General features: G+C 40.8%; 2 protein-coding genes across 7 annotated transcripts in view; one reads left to right on the top strand and one right to left on the bottom strand.

Moving 5' to 3' along the window:
* KBTBD2 (kelch repeat and BTB domain containing 2) overlaps positions 1 to 23845 on the top strand; it is a 65340-nt gene that overhangs the window by 26599 nt on the left and 14896 nt on the right. Inside the window, exons 8-9 of one of the 2 annotated variants that reach the window (XM_038557284.1) lie at positions 4863 to 4975; positions 5304 to 5395. The gene's annotated coding sequence lies outside the window, so the exon portion shown is untranslated. Of the gene's footprint in view, positions 1 to 4862; positions 4976 to 5303; positions 5396 to 23845 lie in introns of those variants that run through there. The other variant, XM_038557283.1, reaches the window with a different exon arrangement.
* LOC100686198 overlaps positions 1 to 23845 on the bottom strand; it is a 35718-nt gene that overhangs the window by 6573 nt on the left and 5300 nt on the right. For 2 of the 5 annotated variants that reach the window (XM_038557266.1, XM_038557267.1), the window contains exons 1-2: positions 7611 to 7693; positions 6966 to 7118 (exon numbers count right to left, since the gene is read on the bottom strand). In XM_038557266.1, coding sequence (XP_038413194.1) covers positions 6966 to 7118; positions 7611 to 7677 — 220 coding nt within the window. In that variant the 5' untranslated portion in view covers positions 7678 to 7693. Of the gene's footprint in view, positions 1 to 4787; positions 4865 to 6965; positions 7119 to 7610; positions 7694 to 8695; positions 8906 to 23845 lie in introns of those variants that run through there. The other 3 variants (XM_038557269.1, XM_038557268.1, XM_038557270.1) reach the window with 3 other exon arrangements.

Below are 23845 nucleotides of genomic sequence, written 5' to 3'. Positions count from 1 at the left end.
GATCCCACTCCTTAGGATACCAAAAGGCCCTCATTATCTGGTTGGTCACTGTATCATCACTCTCCCACTAAGCCTCTAAGGCTGTAGCTGTTTGTGGGTTCCCCCACAGGCCAACTCCTCTTCACTTTTCTGGGACATCTTCCTTCATTACTTCTTCCACTGCTACCCAAACCTTTTCTAAGTGGAAATCTTGCCATTTGTGACAATAGGTGGACCTTGAGAGTATTTTCCTAAGAGAAATAAGTTGAACAGAGAAACATAAATGCTACATCATCTCACTTCTATGTAAAATCTAGAAAAAATGAACTCAGAAACAGTAAACTAGTGTTTACCAGAGGCTGGGTGGTGGGGGAAATGAGGAAATATTGGCCAACGGCAAAAGAAAATTAATTCATCTTGTTATACAAAGCAGGGTACTAAGGCAAGGAGAATTTAATATTGATTCAAAATCAGTGTATTTATAAAGCATGAATTTGGCCTTCTATTTCAATTATACAGCTATGTGTACTGCATGTCTAATTAATATTAAAAGCAGGTAGAGCTTCTGATTTTGGATACCTAAGAAGTTTGTTTTTGTTTTTTGTTTGTTTTTTTTTTTTTACCTAAGAAGTTTGGAAGTCACTTACTCTGAACAAAGTAAAGAGCCCAACTGAAAAATCAAGAACTCTTCTCAGATCTTTCACAGCAGTAGGTTACAGGTGAAGTGCTACCCCCCATGTTGGAGAGATATGTGAAGCAGACAAGCCAAATTTACAGGAATATAAATCTAACATAAAAATTCCATAGGAACTAGTAGTAGGGTACAGAAACCTGAACTGTCACTGACGAACTGCAGGCTCATGGTGAACAAATCTAAGAGTTAAACTTAAAGGACCCATTTATAGGGAACCCTCCCCCTTACTTTGGTTTGAGTTTTATCTATACTAGCTCAACCAATTTCTTAGAGTAAATCTAGGAAAAAACTCTCACAGGAAGAGTGGGGAATAGAAACCATTGTGATATACACAAGAAGAGCTCTATTCTTACAAATACTGGACCTTAGTACAAGCTAGTTAACCAGAGCCTAATTGATAAGGGGGTAGGCAAACACTTAATCTCAAACCCATCCTAACCACCCTTCTCTACCACGGGAGGAGGAAGGTAAAGTACTGTGCAAGTCCAAAGACACAATCTCACTAAAAGACACCTAACATCATAGTCCTTCAATAGCCAGAGGACTATGATCTCTGTCCTACCTCCACAACTTAACACATCACTAAAGGCCTATTTAGAACAGTTCCTTTTATCCAGTACAGAATGCCTGGTAATCAAGAAAATATTACAAAATATCCTAAAAGGCAAAACCTGTGTTGTCTGCAAAAACTTGGCTTTAAATATAAAGACAGGGATGAAAAGTAAATGCATGGAGAAAGATGTACTGTGCTAAAGCGAATCAAAAGAAAGTGAACAAACTATTTTTTTCAGACAGAGCAGACTTCAGAGCAAGGAAAGGGATCAAAGAGTGGCATTGCATGAAACCTCAATTCTTCACTGAAACGTAACAATCCCTAAAGTGTATGCCCTTAACAAAGGGTGAAACTATGTGAGGCAAAAAGTGATAGAATTGCAAGGAGAAATGGAATGACCCACTATTACTGTTGGGAGACCTTAACACTCCTCTATCAGAACAGGACAGATGCAGTGGGTAAAAAAATGAATAAGGATGATTGAACTGAACAGCACCCTTAACCAAATGGAAGTAACTAACATCCACAGACCACTTCATCAAACAGAATACACATATACCCACATGGAGCATGTGCCAAGATATCTGTACGATGAGCCAGGAAACACCTTTAGAAATTAAAATGTATATTAATCATACAGCATCTACTCTTAGCCTACAACAGAATATAGCTGTAAAATCCCCAAATACTTTTGGATTAAATACACTACTAAAGTAACAGTCAATACAGAAATCTCAGAAGAAATTTAAAAATATTTTGAACTAAATGAAATAGAACCTCTCAAAATGTGTTGGATGGCATGGAAGTGGTGCTTAGAGAAAAATTCACAAAACTAAAAAGATCTGAAAATCCATCATCTAGCCTGTAACTTAGGAAACTAAAAAATGAAGTGCAAATTAAATCCAAGCATAAGAAAATTTAAAGCATACTTAGTGAAATCGACAAAAGAAAATCGATAGAAAACAAAACAAAAGCTGGTTCACTGAAAAGATCAGTAACATTTATAAGCCTCCAGCCAGCTTATTGAGTAAAAAAAGGAAGACACAAATGACTAACATTAGAAATAAAAGAGGGTACATCACTACAAATCTTGTGGACAGTAAAAAGATGGAAAGAATACTATGAACTCTTATCACAGCTTTCAAAACCTACAAAAAATGGACCAATTCATTCCTTGGAAGATAAACTAGACTCACAGAAGTAGAAATGGACATCTTTATAGATCTTTTTGTATTAAAGGAAGTGAATCAATTAACTGATAACCTTCCAGAACAGAAAGCACCAGGCCCAGAAAGGTTCACTGGTGAAGTCTACCAAACACGTAAGAAATTACAAATAAGGGCAGCCTGGGTGGCTCAGTGGTTCAGCGCTGCCTTCAGTCCAGGGCTGCATGGAGTCTGCTTCTCTCTCTGTCTCTCTCTGTGTGTCTCTCATGAATAAATAAAATCTAAAAAAAAAAAAAAAAAAAAAAAAAAACTTAAAGAAATTACAAATAGATCAATGTAGAATAGGGAGCTCACACACAGACCCATATAAATATAATCAACCAATGTTTGACAAAGGAGCAAGGATGATACAATGGCGCAAAGATTGTTGTCTTTTCAACAAATTGTTTTGGAACAACTAGACACACGTACAAAAAGTGATCCTAGACACAAACTTTACAACAAACACCCTTCACAAAACTTAACTCAAAATGGACCACACACCTCTAAGTAAAATACAGAAACTCTAAGACCTAAAGGGTAACACAAGAGAAAACTTAGATGCGCTTGGGTTTGGTGATTACTTAGACACAAAACCAGTGGCATACGTGATCCATGCAAGAATGAACTGATAAGCTAAACTTCATTAAAATGTAAAACTCACAAAAGATACTAATACTGTCAAGTGAATAAAAAGTCACATATTGGGAGAAAATATTTATAAATACATACCTGATAAAGGACTGTTACCCAAAATATAAAAAAAAAAAACCACTTAAAACATTAAGAAAATAACCTGATTTAAAAAGAGACTACAGGGATCCCTGGGTGGTGCAGCGGTTTGGCGCCTGCCTTTGGCCCAGGGCACGATCCTGGAGACCCGGGATTGAGTCCCACGTCGGGCTCCCTGCATGGAGCCTGCTTCTCCCTCTGCCTGTGTCTCTGCCTCTCTCTCTCTCTCTCTCTCTCTCTGTGTGTGACTATCATAAATAAATAAAAATTAAAAAGAAAAGAGACTACAGACCTTAACATTTATCTCAAAGAAAATACAAAGACAAATCTTACCAAGTAAACATGAAAACATGCTTCACATCATGTCATCAGGAAAATGGAAATAAAAGTAATGAGATACTATAGGAGCAATAGAATGGCTGAAATCCTGAACACTAACAACACTCAATGCTGGCGAGGATGTGCAGCAATAGGAACTCTGATTACTAGTGGAAATGCAAGATGGTACAAATGCAAAATGATATAGTGTGAAAGGAAGAAAGTTTGGCAGTTTCTTTTTTTTTTAGTTTGGCACTTTCTTAACAAAACTAAACATATTCGTCCAGAACTTGGGAGAAACCAAGATATCCTTTAGTAGATGAGTGGATATATAAACATTATTCAGACAATGGAATATTATTTAGCAGTAAAAAAACAAAAAAATATCGAGAAACAAAAAGATATAAGGAAACTCAAAATGCGTATTACTATGTAGAAGAAGCAAATCTGAAAAAAAGCATACTATAGGATTCCAATAATACAACTTTCTGGAACAGGCAAAGTTACAGAACCAGTAAAAGATAGATGGTTGCCAAGGGTTAGAGAGAATGGAGGCATGAATCAGTAAAGGACTTCTAGGGCAGTGAAATTATTCAATACAATATTATAAAGGTGGGTAGGTATCTTTCATGATATATTTATCCAAAACCACAGAACATACAGCTCTAAGAGCACAACCTAATATAAACTTTGGGTGAAATGTACCACTGCGGGTTCACTGATTGTAACAAATATACCACTCTGGTGAAGGATGTTGATAATGGGAGAGGCATGCTGGAGGCATATGGGAAATCTTTCTGCCTTCTGCTCCCTTTTGTTGTGAACCTAAAGTTGCTCTAAAAAATAAAGCCTACTAAATACAAGTAAAAATCCTTGAATATGCATAGAATATATATCCATAAAGATACCAAATCACTAGCCATATTTTCTGGTAGACTGAGAAAAGGGATAAGAGGGAAAGACTTCATTCTTTGTATACTGTTTTAATTTTTAGCCAATGCATTTGGTTACTTTTTCAATAAAAAAGTAATTTAAACCAGTTTCAACTAAAGAGATGTCATTATTCATAGAATAGTTTTGCCTCTCCTGAATAATTCCAAGTCAAAATGACTAGGTACAAAATAAACCACAATAATCTGCCCTGTAGGGTTAAGACAGCCAGGATGCTGAGTCTTCTTGCTCAACTGGACTCATGTTATATTCCCCCATCTTTACAACCTTGGATATGACAGATACGCTGTTTAATACATAATTTCACCAAGCTATTTAACAAGTTCTAATACATTCTTCTAGTTTCCTACTTAACTCTATCCAAAAATGATGTAAATTATCTTCAGTCAACATCTTTTTGTACTGGCATCCATTCTTCTCTTGGCAATAGGTCCTTCAAGCTCCTGTGAAAAAGGAGAGACCTTCTCTGTCCTTCATACCACCTTCAACATGGGGCATATAACTTAGACTGGTTAAGGAGACTAGTCCGTCTTTCCTGGCTTGGTAAGTAGAACAAGGATAACGTGTAACAAAGCCACACCACCAGGAGTTAGCTTTGGAACTCTTGTTGAAAATACTGGAAGGGGTACCTGGGTGGCTCAATCGGTTAATCCCAGGGTCCTGGGATCAGAGCCCTGCATGGGCCTCCCTGCTCAGCAGGGAGTCTGATTCTTCCTCTCTCTCCCTCCCTCTGCTTGTGTTCTTTCTCGCTTTCACTCTCTCAAAAAAAAAAAAAAAAAAAAAAAAAAAAATCTTAAAAAAGAAAGAAAAAAAACTACTGGAAGAGAAGGCTCTTCTCTGGGATCCCTAGCCATAAAATCATTCATTACAGGCCCAGAAATGCTGTAACCATCTTTTGCCACTTTGAAATGGCTGAAAATGACGTCAATACAGGGAAAGTCAAAACCTAAGGCGGGAAAAAAAGAAATAAAGGGATATAGATTCTAATATGGATTATGTCTTTTGATTCCCTATTTAGCCAGCCTGAAGTGGCTTTTTTTTTTTTTAAAGGTTTATTTATTTGAGAAAGAGAAGGAATATAAGTGGGGTGGGGGGAGTGGAAGAAGCAGACTCCCCACTGAGCAGCAAGCTGGACTCCAAGGGCTGAGGCCTGATCCCAAGTCCCTGGGATCATGATCTAGCCAAAGGCAGACACCTAACTGAGCAAGCTACTTAGGCGCCCCTAAATGGCTTCTTTCTTGGAATTCTAGGTTGCACAAGACAGTAAAATCCTATAAACTTTTTTTCAGTAAAATCTCTGAGTTAGGTTGCAATTAAGGAAGCAAACAAGCATACAGATCTGATTCCTATTCCCAGTACTCACCACTTTAATTCTCCTAAACCTCAACTCTCAGGACCAATATTTTATTTTATTTATTTATTCATGAGAGACACAGAGAAAGAGACAGAGACACAGGCAGAGGGAGAAGCAGGCTCCAGGCAGGGAGCCTGACGTGGGACTCGATCCCAGGTCTCCAGGATCAGGCCCTGGGCTGAAGGCGGTGCCAAACCGCTGAACCACCCGGGCTGCCGCAGGACCAAGATTTTAAACCTTAAAGGTGAATTCCATTAAAAGAAAAAAAGTCCGTGAGTATAGAATCTCAGCCTTTTAATTCAAGTAAATTTTAAGATACAATATTCATCTCTTTCTCTCAGGAATTTCCCACCCTCTGACCTCAAGAGTTTTCCTCATACAATTCCTTCATCCGAACCATTCCAAAACCACGTTACAACACCTGTATTAGTTAGGGGTCACCAGAGAAACAAAGCTAATGGAATGTTTATATATGAAAATTTAGGAACTAGCTCATGTGAAGGGACAAGTCCAAAATATGTCAGGTAGGCAGTCCTGCTGGAGACCGTGAGGAGCTGAGCATAGGTCGTTTGCTGGCAAAAATCCTTATTGCTCGGACTGCGATTCTAAAATGGCCGCCTTGAGGGGCTCCTTGGGCTGAAGATTCTATTCAGGTGGGATCAGTAACTGATGAACTCAAAAGCAGTGCTTATCACACCTAGTTTTCAAATCCTTGGAAAACAGCTGCCTAACGTACACAACACGCTGGATCTATAGCAGGGCACGCCGAAGAATTAGATTTAACATTATCTTTGCTACTGCAGACATGAGAAGGGATAATCTATATAGATTATAGGTGCCTCTACCAGAGTGGTTCCCTAACATTTCGGTTTGACTCCTGTGTAACTGGGCGAGTCCTGGACTCAGCCTCCGTTGCCTCATTTGTGAAACAGACAGCAATAATGGGTTTGTTGAGGTCAAAGGAGAGAATCTACTTCCAGTATTTGGCAAAAGAACTGGCATACAGGTAGAATTCAAATTTTATCTGTTAAGGTGAACTTCAAACCCTGCCCCCGTATGCGGTCATACTCTCTCGCGCAGGAGGGTGAGGAAAGAGAAGTCGCGGCCTGAGGGGTCAGAAAACCTCAGGCGCTGCTTTCGGGGAGCACCGCACCCCGCCGACCTCCTCAGATCTCTTACCTGCCCCCGGAACACAGCACGGATTACCGGGGAGATTCTGGTACCAGGGGCTCGGGTACGGCGGAGGGCCCACCGCGTGCACGTAGAAAAACGGCCTGGCGGTACCGCCCTCACCGTGAGCGCTGTTTTCCGAAGAGGAGTTCATGTCCCGGGCTGCAAAACAGGTGTTGGCGTTCAGGCGAGGCCAGCGCCGTGTCCCGCCTCCCGCCTCCCGCCTCCCGCCTCCCGCCGCGACCGAGGCGTCGTCGGTTCCCGCCCAGAACCCCAAGCCTGGGGGCGGGGTCCCCACCGTCTCCGCCGCTCGCCGGGCCTCGGGGACACGGGCTGCAGCGCCCCAGGCCCTGGGCCGAGCCGCCCGCGGGCGGGGCCCCTCCAGCAGCAGCAAGTCTCGGCTCCCCGAGCAGGAGCAGCCGCCGCCGCGCAGGAGGGCGGCTGAGGCCCGGAGGCCACGGCAGGAGCGCGCAGGCCGCACGCGACGGTCCGGGCAGCCCCGGGAGCTCCTCTCCAGGGCGTGTCCTGCCCGGCCTCGCCCGGGGCCGACCCCGCGCCCTCCCAGGCCGGGGAGCCCGCGCCGCGAGCCCGGCGTCTCCCGACCCGCGGCCGGTCTGTTCCGCGCTCCCCACACGCGCGTCCCCGCACGCCCACCTGCCCCCGAGCAGGCTCCGCCACGCGGACAGGCTGGCGCCCGGCGGCCCGGCTCCCGCCCTGACATAGTCTGGCGGGCACGTGCCGCCTACTGCGCAGGCGCCGCCCTCCCGCAGATGGCCCGCGCATGCGCTCTGGGCCGGCCGGCACCCAGGCCGCCCCGCCCGCGGGCACCGGAGGCGGCTCGGGGCCCTTTTCTGCCCTGGGGCTGGCTGCAGCGCGGGGACGGGGACGCGCGGGTGCTGGCGCTTGCAGAGGACCCCTCGCTCGCCCAGGCCGTCCCTTCCATTCGAGGGTGTGCGGTGAGGATAGCTGCTGTCCGCTCCTCGGAGCTCCTGCCGTCCTTCCCTCCTTGGGCCTAACGCCCTGACCCTTAGGGAGAGGAGCTGACCTAGGAGGAGAGGGAGAAGGCGGCCTGGACGGCGCAGGCCTGAGGGAAGGCGATGCACGGGGGCGGGGGGGTGGGGGGGTGCAGCCTGCTTCCCGCTGCGGACAGAAAAAGCAGGGGTGCAGAGGCTTGGCGGGTAGAGTGAGGGACGGAGGGCCTGGGAGGCCGCCCGTGGGCCGGCAGGTGGGCAGTTTGAGCGGGAAGCTGGCACACACGGACTCCGCTGTTTTTTTTTGTTGTTGTTTGTTTTGTTTTTTGTTTTTTGTTTTTTTCTTTCTTATTCATTCAGATAGAGAGAGGGAGAGAGGCAAAAACACAGGCAGAGGGAGAAGCAGGCTCCATGCAGGGAGCCCGAGGTGGGACTGGATCCAGGGTCTCCAGGATCACGCCTCCGGCTGCAGGCGGCGCTAAACCGCTGCGGCACCTGGGCTGCCCGACTCTGCTGTTCTTTGCACGTGGGAGAAAGGAGGGTGGTTAACGGGAATCGTGGGGTTGGAAGGAGGATTGTGAGTTTTTAAAAATGTTTTGGCTTTTTAAAGATAGAGATTTCAGTATCTTTATGGCCAGAATGGGGAGATGGATAGATGTTACCTATAGAGGAGAGAGAAGGGATATTAGGAGGATGTTCTGAGGAAACTGTGAGGTTAGCTAAGCCTGGTTGCAATGCTTTGCCTTGAACAGAAGAAAGTTAACTCACATAGGAGGGACATGAAGTCCTGAAGGCAGGGATTTCAGTGCTTTAGCATCTGATGACCTTGATTTTTTTCTTTTTTCTTTTTCTTTTTTTTTTTGACCTTGATTTTTTTCAATGGAGACCAGGAATAAGACTTGCAGGGAGCGTTGAAAATTTGGATGACTGTGTTACCAGGTAGAAATTCTGTTTGAGCAGAAATAGTGGTGCCTGAAACTAGATAAGTTTTAATTTAAAAAAAAAAAAAAGTTTTTCTTTCACATAGAGAGGTCTGGAGGCATGCCATTCATCACCGGCTGGTCTGGAACCTCCTTGCTGTCTCAACGACCCAATCTCCTCTTTCCATTCCCCCATCCTTAGCAATGGTTTCCGTCTTCAAATTGCACTTGTTTCAAGATGGCTGTTCCAGGCAGAAAGCAGGGAGTTGAGAAGAGAAAGGGTGAAAAAAGAGCACAAAAGGGTACACAGCAGCTTCTCTTCTGTCATCAGTTTTGGTATTTTATCTTATTTTTTTAAGATTTATTTATTTACTTATTTATGATAGACATAGAAAGAGAGAGAGAGGCAGAGACACAGGAGGAAGGAGAAGCAGGCCCCATGCCGGGAGCCCGACGTGGGACTCCATCCCGGGACTCCAGGATCACGTCCTGGGCCAAAGGCAGGCGCTAAACTGCTGAGCCACACAGGGATCCCCTCAGTTTTGGTTTTAAGGAGCTTTACTAGAAGACCTACCTGCCCAACTTCAGATTATACTACATTGGCTTCCTATGGCTGAAATACAGTTTTTTTTTTCGCTGGGCATATTGTCACTTGAAAAAAAAATTAAGATTGCTGTGACTAAGGAAGAAAAATGGGTATTAGTTGAGCTGACAATGAACAAGCTCTACCATAGTGTTACAGGGAGGGGAAAAAGCAGTCATCTACAGATGTGCAAAAGGATTGCTGGTAGAGTTGAGGGCTGACCTGGACTGAGGATCAGTAATTTATATTGTCCCTCATCTGCAGTGGTATGTCACTTGCTCTGTCATATTCTGTTGCTTGGGAAAGACATTGAACGATTCGATGGATAAAGGGTGGTTTTGTAAGGCTTGTAGAAAGAAGAGAGTTAAAGTTCAGTGTAATGGTGGGAAATTAACATAATACATTATGACACATAATGTATACCATGCACTTGCATGACCTTGAACATGAATGCCTCCTTAAATTTTCACCCGAGGTACCTTACTCCACCCTACTTAGTGGCTAGTGTATAGTCAGGAAGAAAAAGGAAGTAATGTTGGGGAGGAACTGATCAAATGGAGAAAAAAGATATGGGGATCTTTCACATGAGAGTGAAAGAGTTAGAGTAGGGGTATTGTGGTCAGAAAATTTAAATTTAGGATTTTAGAGTTGGAGCAGTTGCAAATTATAGCAAGATCCATAGGGTGGCCAAGCAGTGGTTTGCTGAAATGCTGTGGGGTGGAAATCAGTGACACTGAGGAAGGAAAAGATGAGGGAACCGGGAATTTTGGATGATCCACCTCCTCCTTCATATCATAGTCATTTACAGGTTCCTATGTCCTCAGTGAATGTGGTAGATTGACTGCAAAGTGAAAGGGAGAAGTATCAGAAGATGTTTGTATTTATAATTTTACAATATTTTTCTTTAAGAGAGCTCCCCAAATTTTATAATATTCAGTCCCCAGAAAACTTGGATATTCCACAAGCTAGTGGCCATGCCTCAGCCCTGGAGTGCACGAAGAGTGGGAGAAAGAGGAACCCCTTTATGAGCAGTTCAGAACAGGAGTGTCCTTGGGAGGAAGCAAAGTTTAGCAACTATTCAGTAAATAGAGTGAGGGATATGGTGGGTTGTGTTTAGCCGAACAGGACTTCCGACTTACATAATTGAGAGGGTTGGTAGGTAGATCATTAGGGAGCAGAACGGAAGAGAAGAAAAAACTAACTGAAAACTTTGGGTTTGGGGCAGTGCTGGAAGATGTCAAGGATAAACTACCTGGTTTTGTACTACTTGGCCTGTAGTGGTACTAGCTGTCCATATATCAATGTGACCTCTGATGTAAGAACGTTTTTGTGCCAACTGTGGCATTTTGTGTGGAGTGGGTGTCTGAGGTTAGGTGGAGGTTGCTATTTTTATGTTAAGGGCCAGTTAGTGAACTCTGTGTTCTCTGCTCTGGATTCCAAATGGGTATTATTATCATCATCTCTATTTTAAGATGATGGCACCTGAAATTCAGGGAGGTTAAGTAATCTGCCCATAAAATGAAGTTGAATTGGAAGAAGATTGGGCTAAGGTCTTTGGATTCCCAGGCCCAGTGCCTTTTCTGTTGATTGGGTAGTCCCTGACACCCTCCTTTTGACAGTCTGACAATCTCTGTTTCTCATTAAAGCAGAGTGATTTATACTTTCCCTCAGTTAACACACTGGATTTTAGATTGAAATTTTCTTTTCTTTTTTTCTTTTTTTTTCTTCCTCCCCCCGCCCCCCAGATTGAAATTTTAAACACAAGTGTGATAATAATAGTCTTGCTTTTAAGCAAGGATCAAGGACACTCAGCCTTACTAGTGAACCTTCATTCACTTGTTTCCTCTGCTAATATTTGAATACCTACAAAGGGACCCAGCACAAGTGTAACCCAATGGAAACAGCAGGGAAGAAAAACAAAATTATAATTCCTAGGGAGCCTACATTTTTGTGGGATGTGCAATGAGATGGCACTTATAACTCTCAGATTGGGAAAAAAATGTAACAAGTCTGGTAACACCATGGGTTAAGGAAGACAAAGTGTAGTGTTAGAAACATGTATACACTGCTGGTGACAGTGTAAATTGGTTAAATCACTTTGGAGAGCAAGGTGACATTATCAGAAAGTTGTAAATGTGTCATAGTCCATAAACCAGCAATTCTACCTCTAGAAATATTCTAGACAAACATCCTACATATAAATACAAAGAGCTATCTATTAAAATTGTTTCCTGCAGTAGCATTGCTTGTAACAAAAGAATTGAAAACCATCTAAATGTCCATGAAATAAGAGAACAGATAAGCAAATTATTATATGGATAGATTATAGGGTATTAGGCAGGAATTAAATGAATGAATGAAGATCACATCTGTTTCTATGGTTAAATCTTAAATACAAAGTTCTAACTTATAGTTTCCTTTATAAATATCTTTTGTAGTTTTTCTTGTTATTGAAAGTTATTTCTTTCATTTAAATTACATTTTCTAACTGTGTTGGTGGTGTATAGGATTACAAGTGACTTTTTTCCTTTTTTTAAAATTTATGTATAGTTGATACACAATGTTACGTTAATTTCAGGTATAAAACCTAGTGATTTGACAAGTTTATACATTGTGCTATTTTCACCACAAGTGTAGCTACCATCTGTGCCATTACATTGCTATACAGTACCATTGATTGTATTCCTTATGCTCTGTTTTTATTCCCGTGATTTAGTCATTCCGTAACTGAAGTCCTCTATTTCCCTCTTCCCCTTTTTGCCCAATTTCCTACCCCCCTCCCCTTTGGCAACCATCAGTTTATATTTGTAGTTCTGATTCTTTTTGTTTATTTTTGTCTTTAAATTTTTTTTACATCCATTTATGAGTGAATCATGCAGATTTGTCTTTATCATTTTGACTTACTCACTTAGCATAATACCCTCCAGGTCTGTGTATTGAGATTTTTATTCCAGCAACTTTGCTAAACTCTCATTAGCTTCAAGTTTTGGTAGATTTGACCAGATTTTTTACATGCACACTCAAATCATCTATAAATAGTGATGATTCTGTTTCTTCTCTTTTTTTTAAAAAATTTTTATTTATTTATTCATGAGAGATGCAGAAAGAAAGGCAGGGCATAGGCAGAGGGAGAAGCAGGCCTCCCATGGGGAGCCTGATACAGGACTCCATCCCAGGACCCTGGGATCATGACCTGAGCCAAAGGCAGATGCCCAACCACCGAGCCACCCAGCATCCCTGTTTCTTACTTTTCAGTGAATACTTTCTCACATTTATCTTAATCTTCTAAAACCCTCAACACAATATTCAATTAAAAACACTGAGAGCAGATAACTTTGTCTTGTACTTCATTTCTAATGATTTACCATAAAGAATTATGATAAGTTCTTTTCTAGATATCCTTTATCAAATCAGGAGAGTCTCTATTATTCCAAATAGGCTGAAAAATTATAAGTTTAAAAATTAAAAGTTTAAAAATTTTGAACAAATGTTGAGTTTCTGCAAATGGTTTTCCTGAATCTATTGAAATAATCATATTTTTTCTCCTTCACCTTGCTAGTAAGGTAGATTCCTTAATAAACTTTTCTTTCTTTATTCCTTTTTTTTTTTTTTTTTTTTTTTTAAGATTTCATTTATTTACTTGACAGAGAGCGTGAGAGAGCACAAGCAGGGGGAGCAACAGAGGAGAGGGAGAAACAGGCTCCTCACTGAGCAGGGAGCCTGATGCAGGGCTTGATGCCAGGACACTGGGATCATGACCTGCGCCAAAGGCAGACATTTAACCGACTAAGCTACCCAGACGCCCCTAGACTTTTCTTTCATTAAACAATTTTTGTATTGCTGGGATATACCCAACTTAGTTTTAATATTCAGTATACATTGTAGGATTCTATTTGCTAGTATTTTATTTAGAATTTTGTGATCTAAGATTGTAAATGGAATTGTTTTATAATTTTCAATTCTCATATTGTCTTTTACTGGTTTCAAGATATCCCAGGCTTACAAAATAAGTTAAATAACTTGTTTTTTCCTTTTCTCTAGAGCAGTTTGTGTAAGAGAAATATTGTTTACCTATTTATTTTTTTTAAGATTTTATTTATTTATTCATGAGAGACAGAGAGAGAGAGAGGGGGAGAGACACAGGCAGAGGGAGAAGCAGGCTCCATGCAGGGAGCCCGATGTGGGATTTGATCCCGGGACTCCAGGATCACGCCCTGGGCCTAAGGCAGGTGTCAAACCGCTGAGCCACCCAGGGATCCCCTGTTTACCTATTTCTTGAAAGTTAGGTGGAACTTCTCTGAAAGAATGTGTTGTGTGTTTTGTTTTGGTATTATGTATTTTGGTAGAGTTGGCTACTGATGCAGTTTAATGTTCATAAGTCTTATTTTTTTCCTATTTCTTTTTTTTTAAGATTTTATTTCTTTATTAGAAAGAGAGCACACGCGAGAGATCAAGAGCAGGGAGAGGGGCAGAGGGAGAGGGAGAAGCAGAGCAGGGAGCCCAATGCAGGGCTCTATCCCAGGACCCAACCTGAGCCAAAGTCAGCTCTTTAACTGACTGAACCATCCAGGTACCCCAAAGATTTTGTTTATTTATTTATTTATTTTAGAGAGAAAGAGAAAGAGAGCATGAATGGGGGGAGGAGCAGAGGGGCAGGGAGAGAGAGAATCTCAGGCAGATTCTATGCCAGCTACAGAGACTGACATGGGACTTGATATCATGATCAAATTGCTATTTACAGCAATTTTTTAAAAAATATTTTATTTATTGGGGCACCTGGGTGGCTCAGTGGTTGAGCGTCTGCCTTCGGTTCAGGATGTGATCCTGGAGTTCCAGGATTGAGTCCCATATCGGGCTCTCTGCACGGAGCCTGCTTCTCCCTCTGCCTATGTCTTTGCCTCTCTATCTGTATCTCTTATGAATAAATAAAATCTTTTAAAAAAAGATTTTTAAAAATTTTATTTGATATATATATAGAGAGAGAGAGCACAAGCTGGGGGAGGGGCAGGCAGAGGCAGAGGAGGAAGCTGACTCCCCGCTGAGCAGGAAGCCCCATGTGGAGCTCCATCCCATGACTCTGGGTTAGTGACCTGAGCCGAAGGCAGACACTTAACCAATTGAGCCACCCAGGTGCCCCTCTACAGCAGTTCTTTACCCAGTATCCATGATATATTTTATCAGTACATTTTGTCCAACTATCAAGAAAAAATTATAAGAGACACTAAAAGGCAAAAAACAGTTTGAAGAGACAGAACAGGTATGAAAATCTGATACAAATATTACAGAGATATTGGAATTACCAAACCAGGAATTTAAAACAACCATGATTAATATTCTAAGACTCTAAAAGATAAAGTAGGCAGCATGCAAGAGCAGGTGGGTAATGTAAGCAGAGAGATGGAAATTCTAAGGAAAAAAAGAGAAATGCTAGAGATAAACATTAACAAAATGAAGAATGCCTTTGATGAACTCGATAGACATAGCAGGGCAAAGAATCTCTTAGCTTGAGGATATAACAAAAGAGATTTCAAAAAGTGAGAAGCAAAGAGAAGAAAGAATGAAAAAGAATATTCAAAAATATTCAAGTTGTGTTTGTGTGGAAAAACACAAAAGTATAATATACACATAATGGGAATACTAGAAGAAGAAAGCAGAAAGAATAAAAACAGTTTTTGAAGCAATGATAACTGAGAATTTTCCTCAAATTAATGTCAGATAGCAAACCACAGATCCAGGCAGCTCAGAGGGTATCAAGCATGATAAATGTCAAAACCAACTAACTAACCAATCAACAAAAACACTACACCTAAGCATATAGTTTTCTAACAGTTTTTTTAAAGAAGATTTATTTTTTTTTATTTATTTGAGAGAGAGCAGGCGTAGGTGGAGGGATGGATTAGAAGGAGAGAGAACCTCAAGTAGACTTCCTACTAGGGAGGCTAGTCTCATGACCTTGAGATCATGACCTGAGCTGAAACCAAGAGTCAGAACTCAACCAACTAAGCAGCCCAGGGGCCCCTAGGCATATCGTTTTCTAAGTACAGAAAATGAAAGATAAAAAATCCTGAAATAAGAGGAGAAAAACACCTTAATGATAGATTAGCAAAGCTGAGGATTATATCCAACTTCTCAGAATCCATGCAAGCAAGAAGAGAGTGGAATGAAATATTTAAAGTGTTGAGAGAAAAAAACCAATCCCATCAACCTAGAAATCTGTATGCTACAAAATTACTCTTCAAAAGTGAAGGAAAAATAATGACTTTCATGGAAAAACAAAAATAGAGGGAATTTGTTGCTAGTAGTTCTGCCTTGTAAGAAATGTTAAAAGGTTTTAGAGAGAAGGAAAATAATATAGGTCAGAAATTCTGATCCATATAAAGGAAGAAAGATTACGGCTCTGGTGGTTCAGCTGATTAGACGACTGACTCTTGATTTTGGTTTAGATCATGAGCTCAGGGTTAGGAGATTGAGCCCTGACTTGGGCTCTGGACTCAGCAGGGACTCTGCTCAGGATTCTCTCTCCCCCTCTTCCTCTGATGCACCCCCCCCCCATGTACTTGCTCTCTCTCTCAAATCTTAAAAAATAAAGGAAGATTATTACAGAAGGAATTTGTGAAAGTAAAATAAAAATGTTTATTTTTTTATTCTTAATTGATCTATCAGGTAATATTTTATTCAAAATAATAAAAGCAAGGGGTGCCTGGGTGGCGCAATCAGTAAAGCATCCGACTCTTGGTTTCTGCTCAGGTTGTGATCTCAACCTGTTGTGAGATCAAGCCCCTTGTGGGTCTCCACACTGAGCCAAGTCTGCTTGAGATTCTCCTTTTGCCTGTCCCCACCCATGTTCCCTCTATATATCAAATAAATAAATCTTGAAAAATAATAATAGCAAGTGTATTCAATTATGTGTGTATATATGCACACACTTACAGGTGGTTAGGTATAAGTGGAATGATAGCAATGATAAAAGGGACAGGAAGTAGGAATTAGGAATAGTTTGTTTTTATAAATTACACTACTAGTGAAGCAGTGTAGTATTATTTGAAAGCGGACATGGATTACTTGTAAATGTATATAACAACTTATAGGGCAACCACCGAAAAGAGTAAAAACAGAGGTACAACTGATATGCTAAGAAAAAAGAGAAAATGGAATAATATAAAATGGTTGATGAACACTAGCAGAAAAGAGTGGAAGACAAAAATAGGAACAAAAAAAACAAGGGCAAGAAGTAAGAAACCTAATGTATATGGTAGATACTAAATTATATCAGTAATCACTTTGAGGCATTACACAATGATAAAAAACAAATAATCCTTATCATGTATGTGTGTGCAACAGCAAAATACCAAACTGTGTGAGGCAAAAACTAATATGACTACAAGGAGAAATAGATTAATCCACTATTATAATTGGAGACTTCACTACCCCTCTATGAGAAATGGACAAATCCAGCAGGCAGAAAATCAGTAAGAACACAGATAAACTCAACAACACCATCAATCACCTGAATAAAATGCATAATTATAGACTGCATTGTTCAACAACAGCAGAATCCACAGTCTATTCAAGCTCACATGGAACATTATATATGTCAGAAACTTAAAGCTATCCCACTACTATCTGCAGTAAAGCAAGGATATCCCCTTTCACCACTTTTCTTTTTTCTTTTTTTTTTTTTTTTTTAAATTTTTATTTACTTATGATAGTCACAGAGAGAGAGGGAGAGGCAGAGACACAGGCAGAGGGAGAAGCAGGCTCCATGCACCAGGAGCCCGACGTGGGATTCGATCCCGGGTCTCCAGGATCGCACCCTGCGCCAAAGGCAGGCACCAAACCGCTGCGCCACCCAGGGATCCCTCTTTTTTCTTTTTAAAAGATTTGTTATTTATATGAGAGAGAGAGCGAGCTAACACGCACATGCACATGGGGCTGGGAGGGGCAGAGAAAGAGGGAGAGAGAGAAGTTCAAACAAATCCCACTGAGTGGAATTTGAGATGGGATTTGATTTCAAGACTCTGAGAGCATGACCAGAGAGGAAATCAAGAGTCAGTTACTTAACTGACACCCCTCATCACCAATTTTCAATGTCATACTGGATGTTTTAGCTAAGCAATAAAATAAGAAAATGAAGGGGACGCCTGGGTGGTTCAGTGGTTGAGCGTCTGCCTTTGGCTCAGGACATAATCCTGGGTCCAGGGATCTGGTTCTGCATCAGGCTTGCTCCCCTTGTGGAGCCTGCTTCTCCCTCTGCCTGTGTCTCTGCCTCTGTGTCTGTGTGTGTGTGTGTGTGTGTGTGTGTGTGTGTGTGTGTATCTCATGAAAAAATGAGTAAAATCTTAAAAAAAAAAAGGAAATAAAAAATATACTAAATTGGAAGGAAGAAACAACTGTCTTTTTAGATGATATGCTCTTCCATGTCGAAAATATGAAAGAATGGACAGGAAACTCCTGAAACTAGGAAGTGATTATAGTAAGCTTGCAGAATACAAGGTTATTATATAAGAGCCAATCACTTTCACATTTACCAGCAATGAGAAAGTTCACTTTGAAATTAAAAACACATGACCATTTATATGGACAATTCCCATAATGAAATACATATAAAATATGTACAAAACTACAAAACTATTTTTTAAAAGATTTTATTTATTTATTCATGAGTGACACACACACAGAGAGAGGCAGAGACACAGGCAGAGGGAGGAGCAGGCTCCATGCAGGGACCTGATCCCGGGTCTCCAGGATCACACCCTGGGCTGAAGGCAGCACTAAACCGCTGAGCCACCAAAGGATCCCCAAAACTACAAAACTCTAATGAAAGATATCAAATAACTAAATTAATGGAGAGATGTTCTATGGTTATGAATAAGAAGACCCAATATTGTCAAGATGTCAATTCTCTCAAACTTGATCTATAGATCCAATCAAAATCCCAGGAAGTTATTTCATGGATATCTACAAACTGATCCTTAAGTTTATATGGAAAGGGAAAGACCCAGAAGAGTCAGCCCTATATTGAAAGAGGACAACAGGGATCCCTGGGTGGCGCAGCGGTTTGGCGCCTGCCTTTGGCCCAGGGCGCGATCCTGGAGACCCGGGATCGAATCCCACGTCAGGCTCCCGGTGCATGGAGCCTGCTTCTCCCTCTGCCTGTGTCTCTGCGCCTCTCTCTCTCTCTCTGTGGCTATCATAAAAAAAAAAAAAAAAAAAAAAAATTTGAAAGAGGACAACACATTTATTTTTTAAAGATTTTATTTATTTACTCATGAGAGACACACACACAGAGAGGCAGAGACACAGGCTGAGGGAGAAGCAGGCTCCATGCAGGGAGCCTGATGTGGGACTCAGTCCTCAGTCTCCAGGATCACACCCTGGGCTGAAGGTGGGTGCTAAACCGCTGAGCCACCCAGGCTGCCCGACAACACATTTAGAGAACTGACATTACTTTACTCCAAGATTTATTTATTTATTTATTTATTTTTTAATTTTTAAAATTTATTTATGATAGTCACAGAGAGAGAGAGAGAGGCAGAGACACAGGCAGAGGGAGAAGCAGGCTCCATGCACCGGGAGCCCGACGTGGGATTCGATCCCGGGTCTCCAGGATCGCGCCCTGGGCCAAAGGCAGGCGCCAAACCGCTGCGCCACCCAGGGATCCCCCAAGATTTATTTATAAAGTGACAGTAATCAAGACACTGTGGTATTGTCAAACAAATTGACCAAAAGATCAATGGAACAGAATAGAGAACTCACAAATACACTCACATAAATATAGTCAACTGATCTTTGGCAAAGGAGCAAAAACAATACAATGGAGCAAAGATAGCCTTTTCAACAAATGATCCTGGAACAACTCGATATCTATATGCAAAAAAAGTGAATGTAGACACAGACCTTACCCTCTTCACAAACATTAACTTATAATAGATCATAGACCTAAGTGTAAAAAGCAAAAACAATAAAACTCCTAGAAGATACAGTGATGATGTTTTAGGTATAATACCAAGATGCAACCCATGTCAGAAGGAATTAAGCCAGACTTCATAAAAATTAAAAACTCTGTGAAAGACACTATCAAGTGAATGAAAAGGCAACCAGAGACTGGAAGAAAATATTTGTAAAAGATATATCTGATAAGGGACTGTTACCAAAATATACAAAGAACTCTTAATACTAAGAAAACAAACGTCCCAATTAAAATCACAATAGGGTACAGACCTTAACAAATACCCTACCGAAGAAGATACATAGATGGCAAATAAACATGAAAATATGTTTATTTGCATTATGTCATCAGGGAATTGCAAATTAGAACTGCAATGAAATACCACTGTACACTTATTAGAATGATCAAAAGCCTGAACACTGACAATACGAGAGGCTGGAGAGGATGTGAAACAGCAGGAACTCTCATTCATTCCTGGAGGGAATGCAAAATGGTACAGCTGCTTTGGAGGACACTGTGGCAGTTTCTTATAAAACTAAACATACTCCTACCATATGATCCAGCCAAATTAAAAATGTACATTTTCTCTCTGCCACAGTGATAGTAACAATTTTGCTAAATAAAGTAGTAAGGACTTACAGGAGTTTTTAGAATTAGAATATTTCTCTTTTCAGCTAGGAAGAATCAAAGACAGTAGTGCTTTATCGAGTCATCTTGTTTTAACTGCACAATCGACTCAGGAATTAGGTGATATTATTATTTTTCTCATTCTATAGATGAGGAAACTGAGGCTCGAGTAGGTTAGGTAATTTGCCTCAGATCACAGATCTAGCAAGTGACAAAGCCAGTTTCTTTTCAAGGTTTTCTTTTTAACTTTTTTTTGTAGTAAAAATACATAACATTAAATTGTCATTTTCACCATTTTAAGCATACAATCCAGTGGCATTAAGTACATTCACAGTGTGGTGCAACCGTCCATCATCACTAACCATATCCAGAACTTTTTATCATCCCAAATAGAAACTCTCTGTCCATTAAATAAGAACCTTTCTTTCCTCCCACCAGCCCCTGACAACCATCATTCTACTTTTCTGTCCCTATGAATTTTATTCTATATATCTCCTGTAAATGGGATTATATAATGTTGCCCTTTTGTGTCTAGCTTATTTCACTCAGCATGATATCTTCTAGGTTATTCCATACTGTAGCATGTCACAGTTTCCTTCTTTTATAAGGGTGAATAATATTCTATTCCATTGCAATAATATTCCAATATTCATTCGTTCCAATGTATGAATAATATTCCAATGTATAAATAACATTTCATTTATTCATCCATCAATGGACATTTGTTTCTGCATTTTGGCTATTGTGAATAATGCTGTTATGTATATGGGTGTACAAATATCTGCTTGAGTCCCTGCTTTCAGTTCTTTTGGGTATATATCTGGAAGTGGAATTGATGGATCATATGGTCATTTTGACGGATCATATGGTCATTTTATATTTAACATGTGGAATAGAACAAAATTTTAACAACTGTTACTTATTAAATGACAGTGTGCTAGGCACTTTTTTTTTTTTAAGATTTTATTTATTCATTCATGAGAGACACAAAGAGAGAGGCAGAGACAGAGGCAGAGGGAGAAGCAGACTCCCCATGGGGAGCCCAATGCAGAACTCGATCCCAGGACCCCAGGATCACTCCCTGAGCCAAAGGCAGACATTCAACCAATGAACACCTTGGCACTCTGTGGTAGGCACTTTACATCGTCTTAAGTCTTTGTATGATTTTAAGGTATAATATGTCTAAGCTTTATATGAAGAAAGAGGTTAAATAACTTGTTAGAATGACATAGCTACTGAATGGCACATTAAAGAAAGAATCCAGGGATCCCTGGGTGGCGCAGCGGTTTAGCGCCTGCCTTTGGCCCAGGGCGCGATTCTGGAGACCCAGGATCGAATCCCACGTCGGGCTCCCGGTGCATGGAGCCTGCTTCTCCCTCTGCCTATGTCTCTGCCTCTCTCTCTCTCTCTCACTGTGTGCCTATCATAAATAAATAAAATTAAAAAAAAAAAGAAAGAAAGAATCCAGTCCAGTGTTCTTCCTGAAGTACATTCTCATTGGTCTCATGGATTGATTGTGTTTGTGGCAGGCATTGTTGCTGGTCTTACTAGTGCACTCAAACACTTTTTCCTTGCTAGGTGAACCCTGATTTTATCTAGATAAAGGAAAGCAATGTGCTCAGAGAAAGTGAAACTTTTCTCCTTCGAACCCAATCAATGACTGGAAACCAGGTATAGCAATCTGATTTTCTGGCCAAAAAGATGTAAGAGGAACTTTGCTGAGCATTTTGGGAATTATTTTTTTCTGATAACCCAAGAGAAGGCAAAAGAAATATCATCTCTTTTTTCTTCCTGTTCATACTACTTAAACTATGTTCCTGAGATAATGTGGTAGTTCCTAATATTTGAAGTGATGAAAGGAGGCAATTGTCTAGGAGGAAGACAGGCCATAAAACAGAGTAAAGATCATAAACTCTGGAGCCAGAAAACCTAGATTTTTTTATTTTTATCTTTTAAAAGATTTTATTTATGTATTTGAGATAGAACACAAGGAGGGGGAGGAAGGGCAGAAGGAGAGGGAGAAGCCGACTCCCCATTGAGCAGGGAGCCTGACAGGGAGCTCTACTCGGGGCTCCACATGGGGCTCCCCATGGGGTTCCACACAGGCACACAGGACCTTGAGATCATGACCTGAGCTGAAGGCAGATGCTTAACTGACTGAGCCACCCAGGTACCCCTGACAGCCTAGATTTTAATCCTAACTCTGCTACTTTATTAGTAGTATGATCTAGAGTGAGATAATTAACCTCTCTGTGCCTCAGTCACTTCAGCTGCAAAGTGGAGACAATATCAAACTCACAGAGTTGTTGTAAGGACTAGAGGAGTTCGTGCCTGGCACATGATAAGTACTCACCCAGTAAATGTTAGCTGTTGTCGTTGTGGTCATTGTTATTATTACTATTAATGGTGTAAAACAAAGCCTTTGGAGACTCAGAGGCTGGTAGACATATATATAATCCCTGCAGTGGGACCTGTAACTATTAACAGCCTAGCTTGCTTTCCTCTGCTAACACACAAATTACTCAGGTTGCATTTTGACTTTTTGGAACATTGCTACATTTTGCATTGTCTATATTACCCTTCATATTATCATTCTATAACACAAAAGAAATCATCCTCTGCTGATAGTTTTCTATTACCTTTAGGATAGACTCCAAATATAACATGTCAAACTCTTCATGATCTGTATCTATCACTTGCTTTCCTCTCTAGATATCCTGTCATTCCCCCACATGTACTCCATGTTTCAGTCATGGCCAATGACCTCATTCATTTAACAAATAGTTATGAGTGCCTAGACAAGAACTGTGTAATGCACTGGACAATCGACAAGATGTAAAAGTACTTTCTGTCCTCATGGAGTTTATATTATGAAAACATTTAGTTACAATCATCATAAGGGCTATGAGATAAAATATGCTATGCTATGCGAAATGAAAACACATAACAGTGAAACCTATCAGAGCTCATTTAAACCTATATGCCTTGACCCATGCTATTTTCCTATTGTGGATTCTTTCTTTTTCTACCTGCCCTGCTCTACTTTTTCTCAAAAGCCTCTCCTGACCTGCTGCTTCTTCTTCTTCTTCTTCTTCTTTTTTTTTTTTTTTAAAGATTTTATTTATTTATTCATGAGAGATAGAGAGAGAGAGAAGCAGAGAGGCAGAAGTAGGCTCCATACAGGGAGCCTGATGTGGACTCGATCCTGGGACTCCAGGATCACCGAAGGCAGGTGCTAAACCGCAGAGCCAACCAGGGATCCCCCCTGCTTGTTCTTCTAATGGACTCTCATAATACACATTGTTTTCACATATTGAAATCATATTGCTTTCACAGAATTTATCCCACTGTTGGTTTGCTTAGGTCTTTTTGTCCAGCATTCCTCTTCCTCTGAGTCTTTTATCTCTGTACCCCAGGGAACTAAAATAAGTCTTTGTCCAATGAATGGCATCCACTTAAAAAAAAAAAGAACAACTTTTTATCTTGAAATAATTATAGACTCAGAAGAGGTAGAAGTAATATAGAGTTCCTTGTGTACTGATCACCTAGCTTCCCCCAGTGTAACATCTTATATAACTATAGTACATTATCAAAAGTAGATTGACATTAGCACAATGAAATTAACTACACTACAGACCTCAGATTTTATCACCTTTGTATGCACTTATTTTTATTTTATTATTTTTAAAAATATTTATTTATTTATTTATTCATTCATTCATGAGAGACACAGAGAAAGAGAGAGAGAGAGAGAGGCAGAGACACAGGCAGAGGGAGAAGCAGGCTCCATGTAGGGAGCCTGATATGGGATATGATCCTGGGTTTCCAGGATCAGGCCC

Source organism: Canis lupus, chromosome 14 (assembly GCF_011100685.1).
Source record: "Canis lupus familiaris isolate Mischka breed German Shepherd chromosome 14, alternate assembly UU_Cfam_GSD_1.0, whole genome shotgun sequence".
Lineage (NCBI taxonomy): Eukaryota > Metazoa > Chordata > Mammalia > Carnivora > Canidae > Canis > Canis lupus.
Note: the sequence above shows the minus strand (reverse complement) of the source record. Positions and strands in the feature narration are given on the sequence as shown.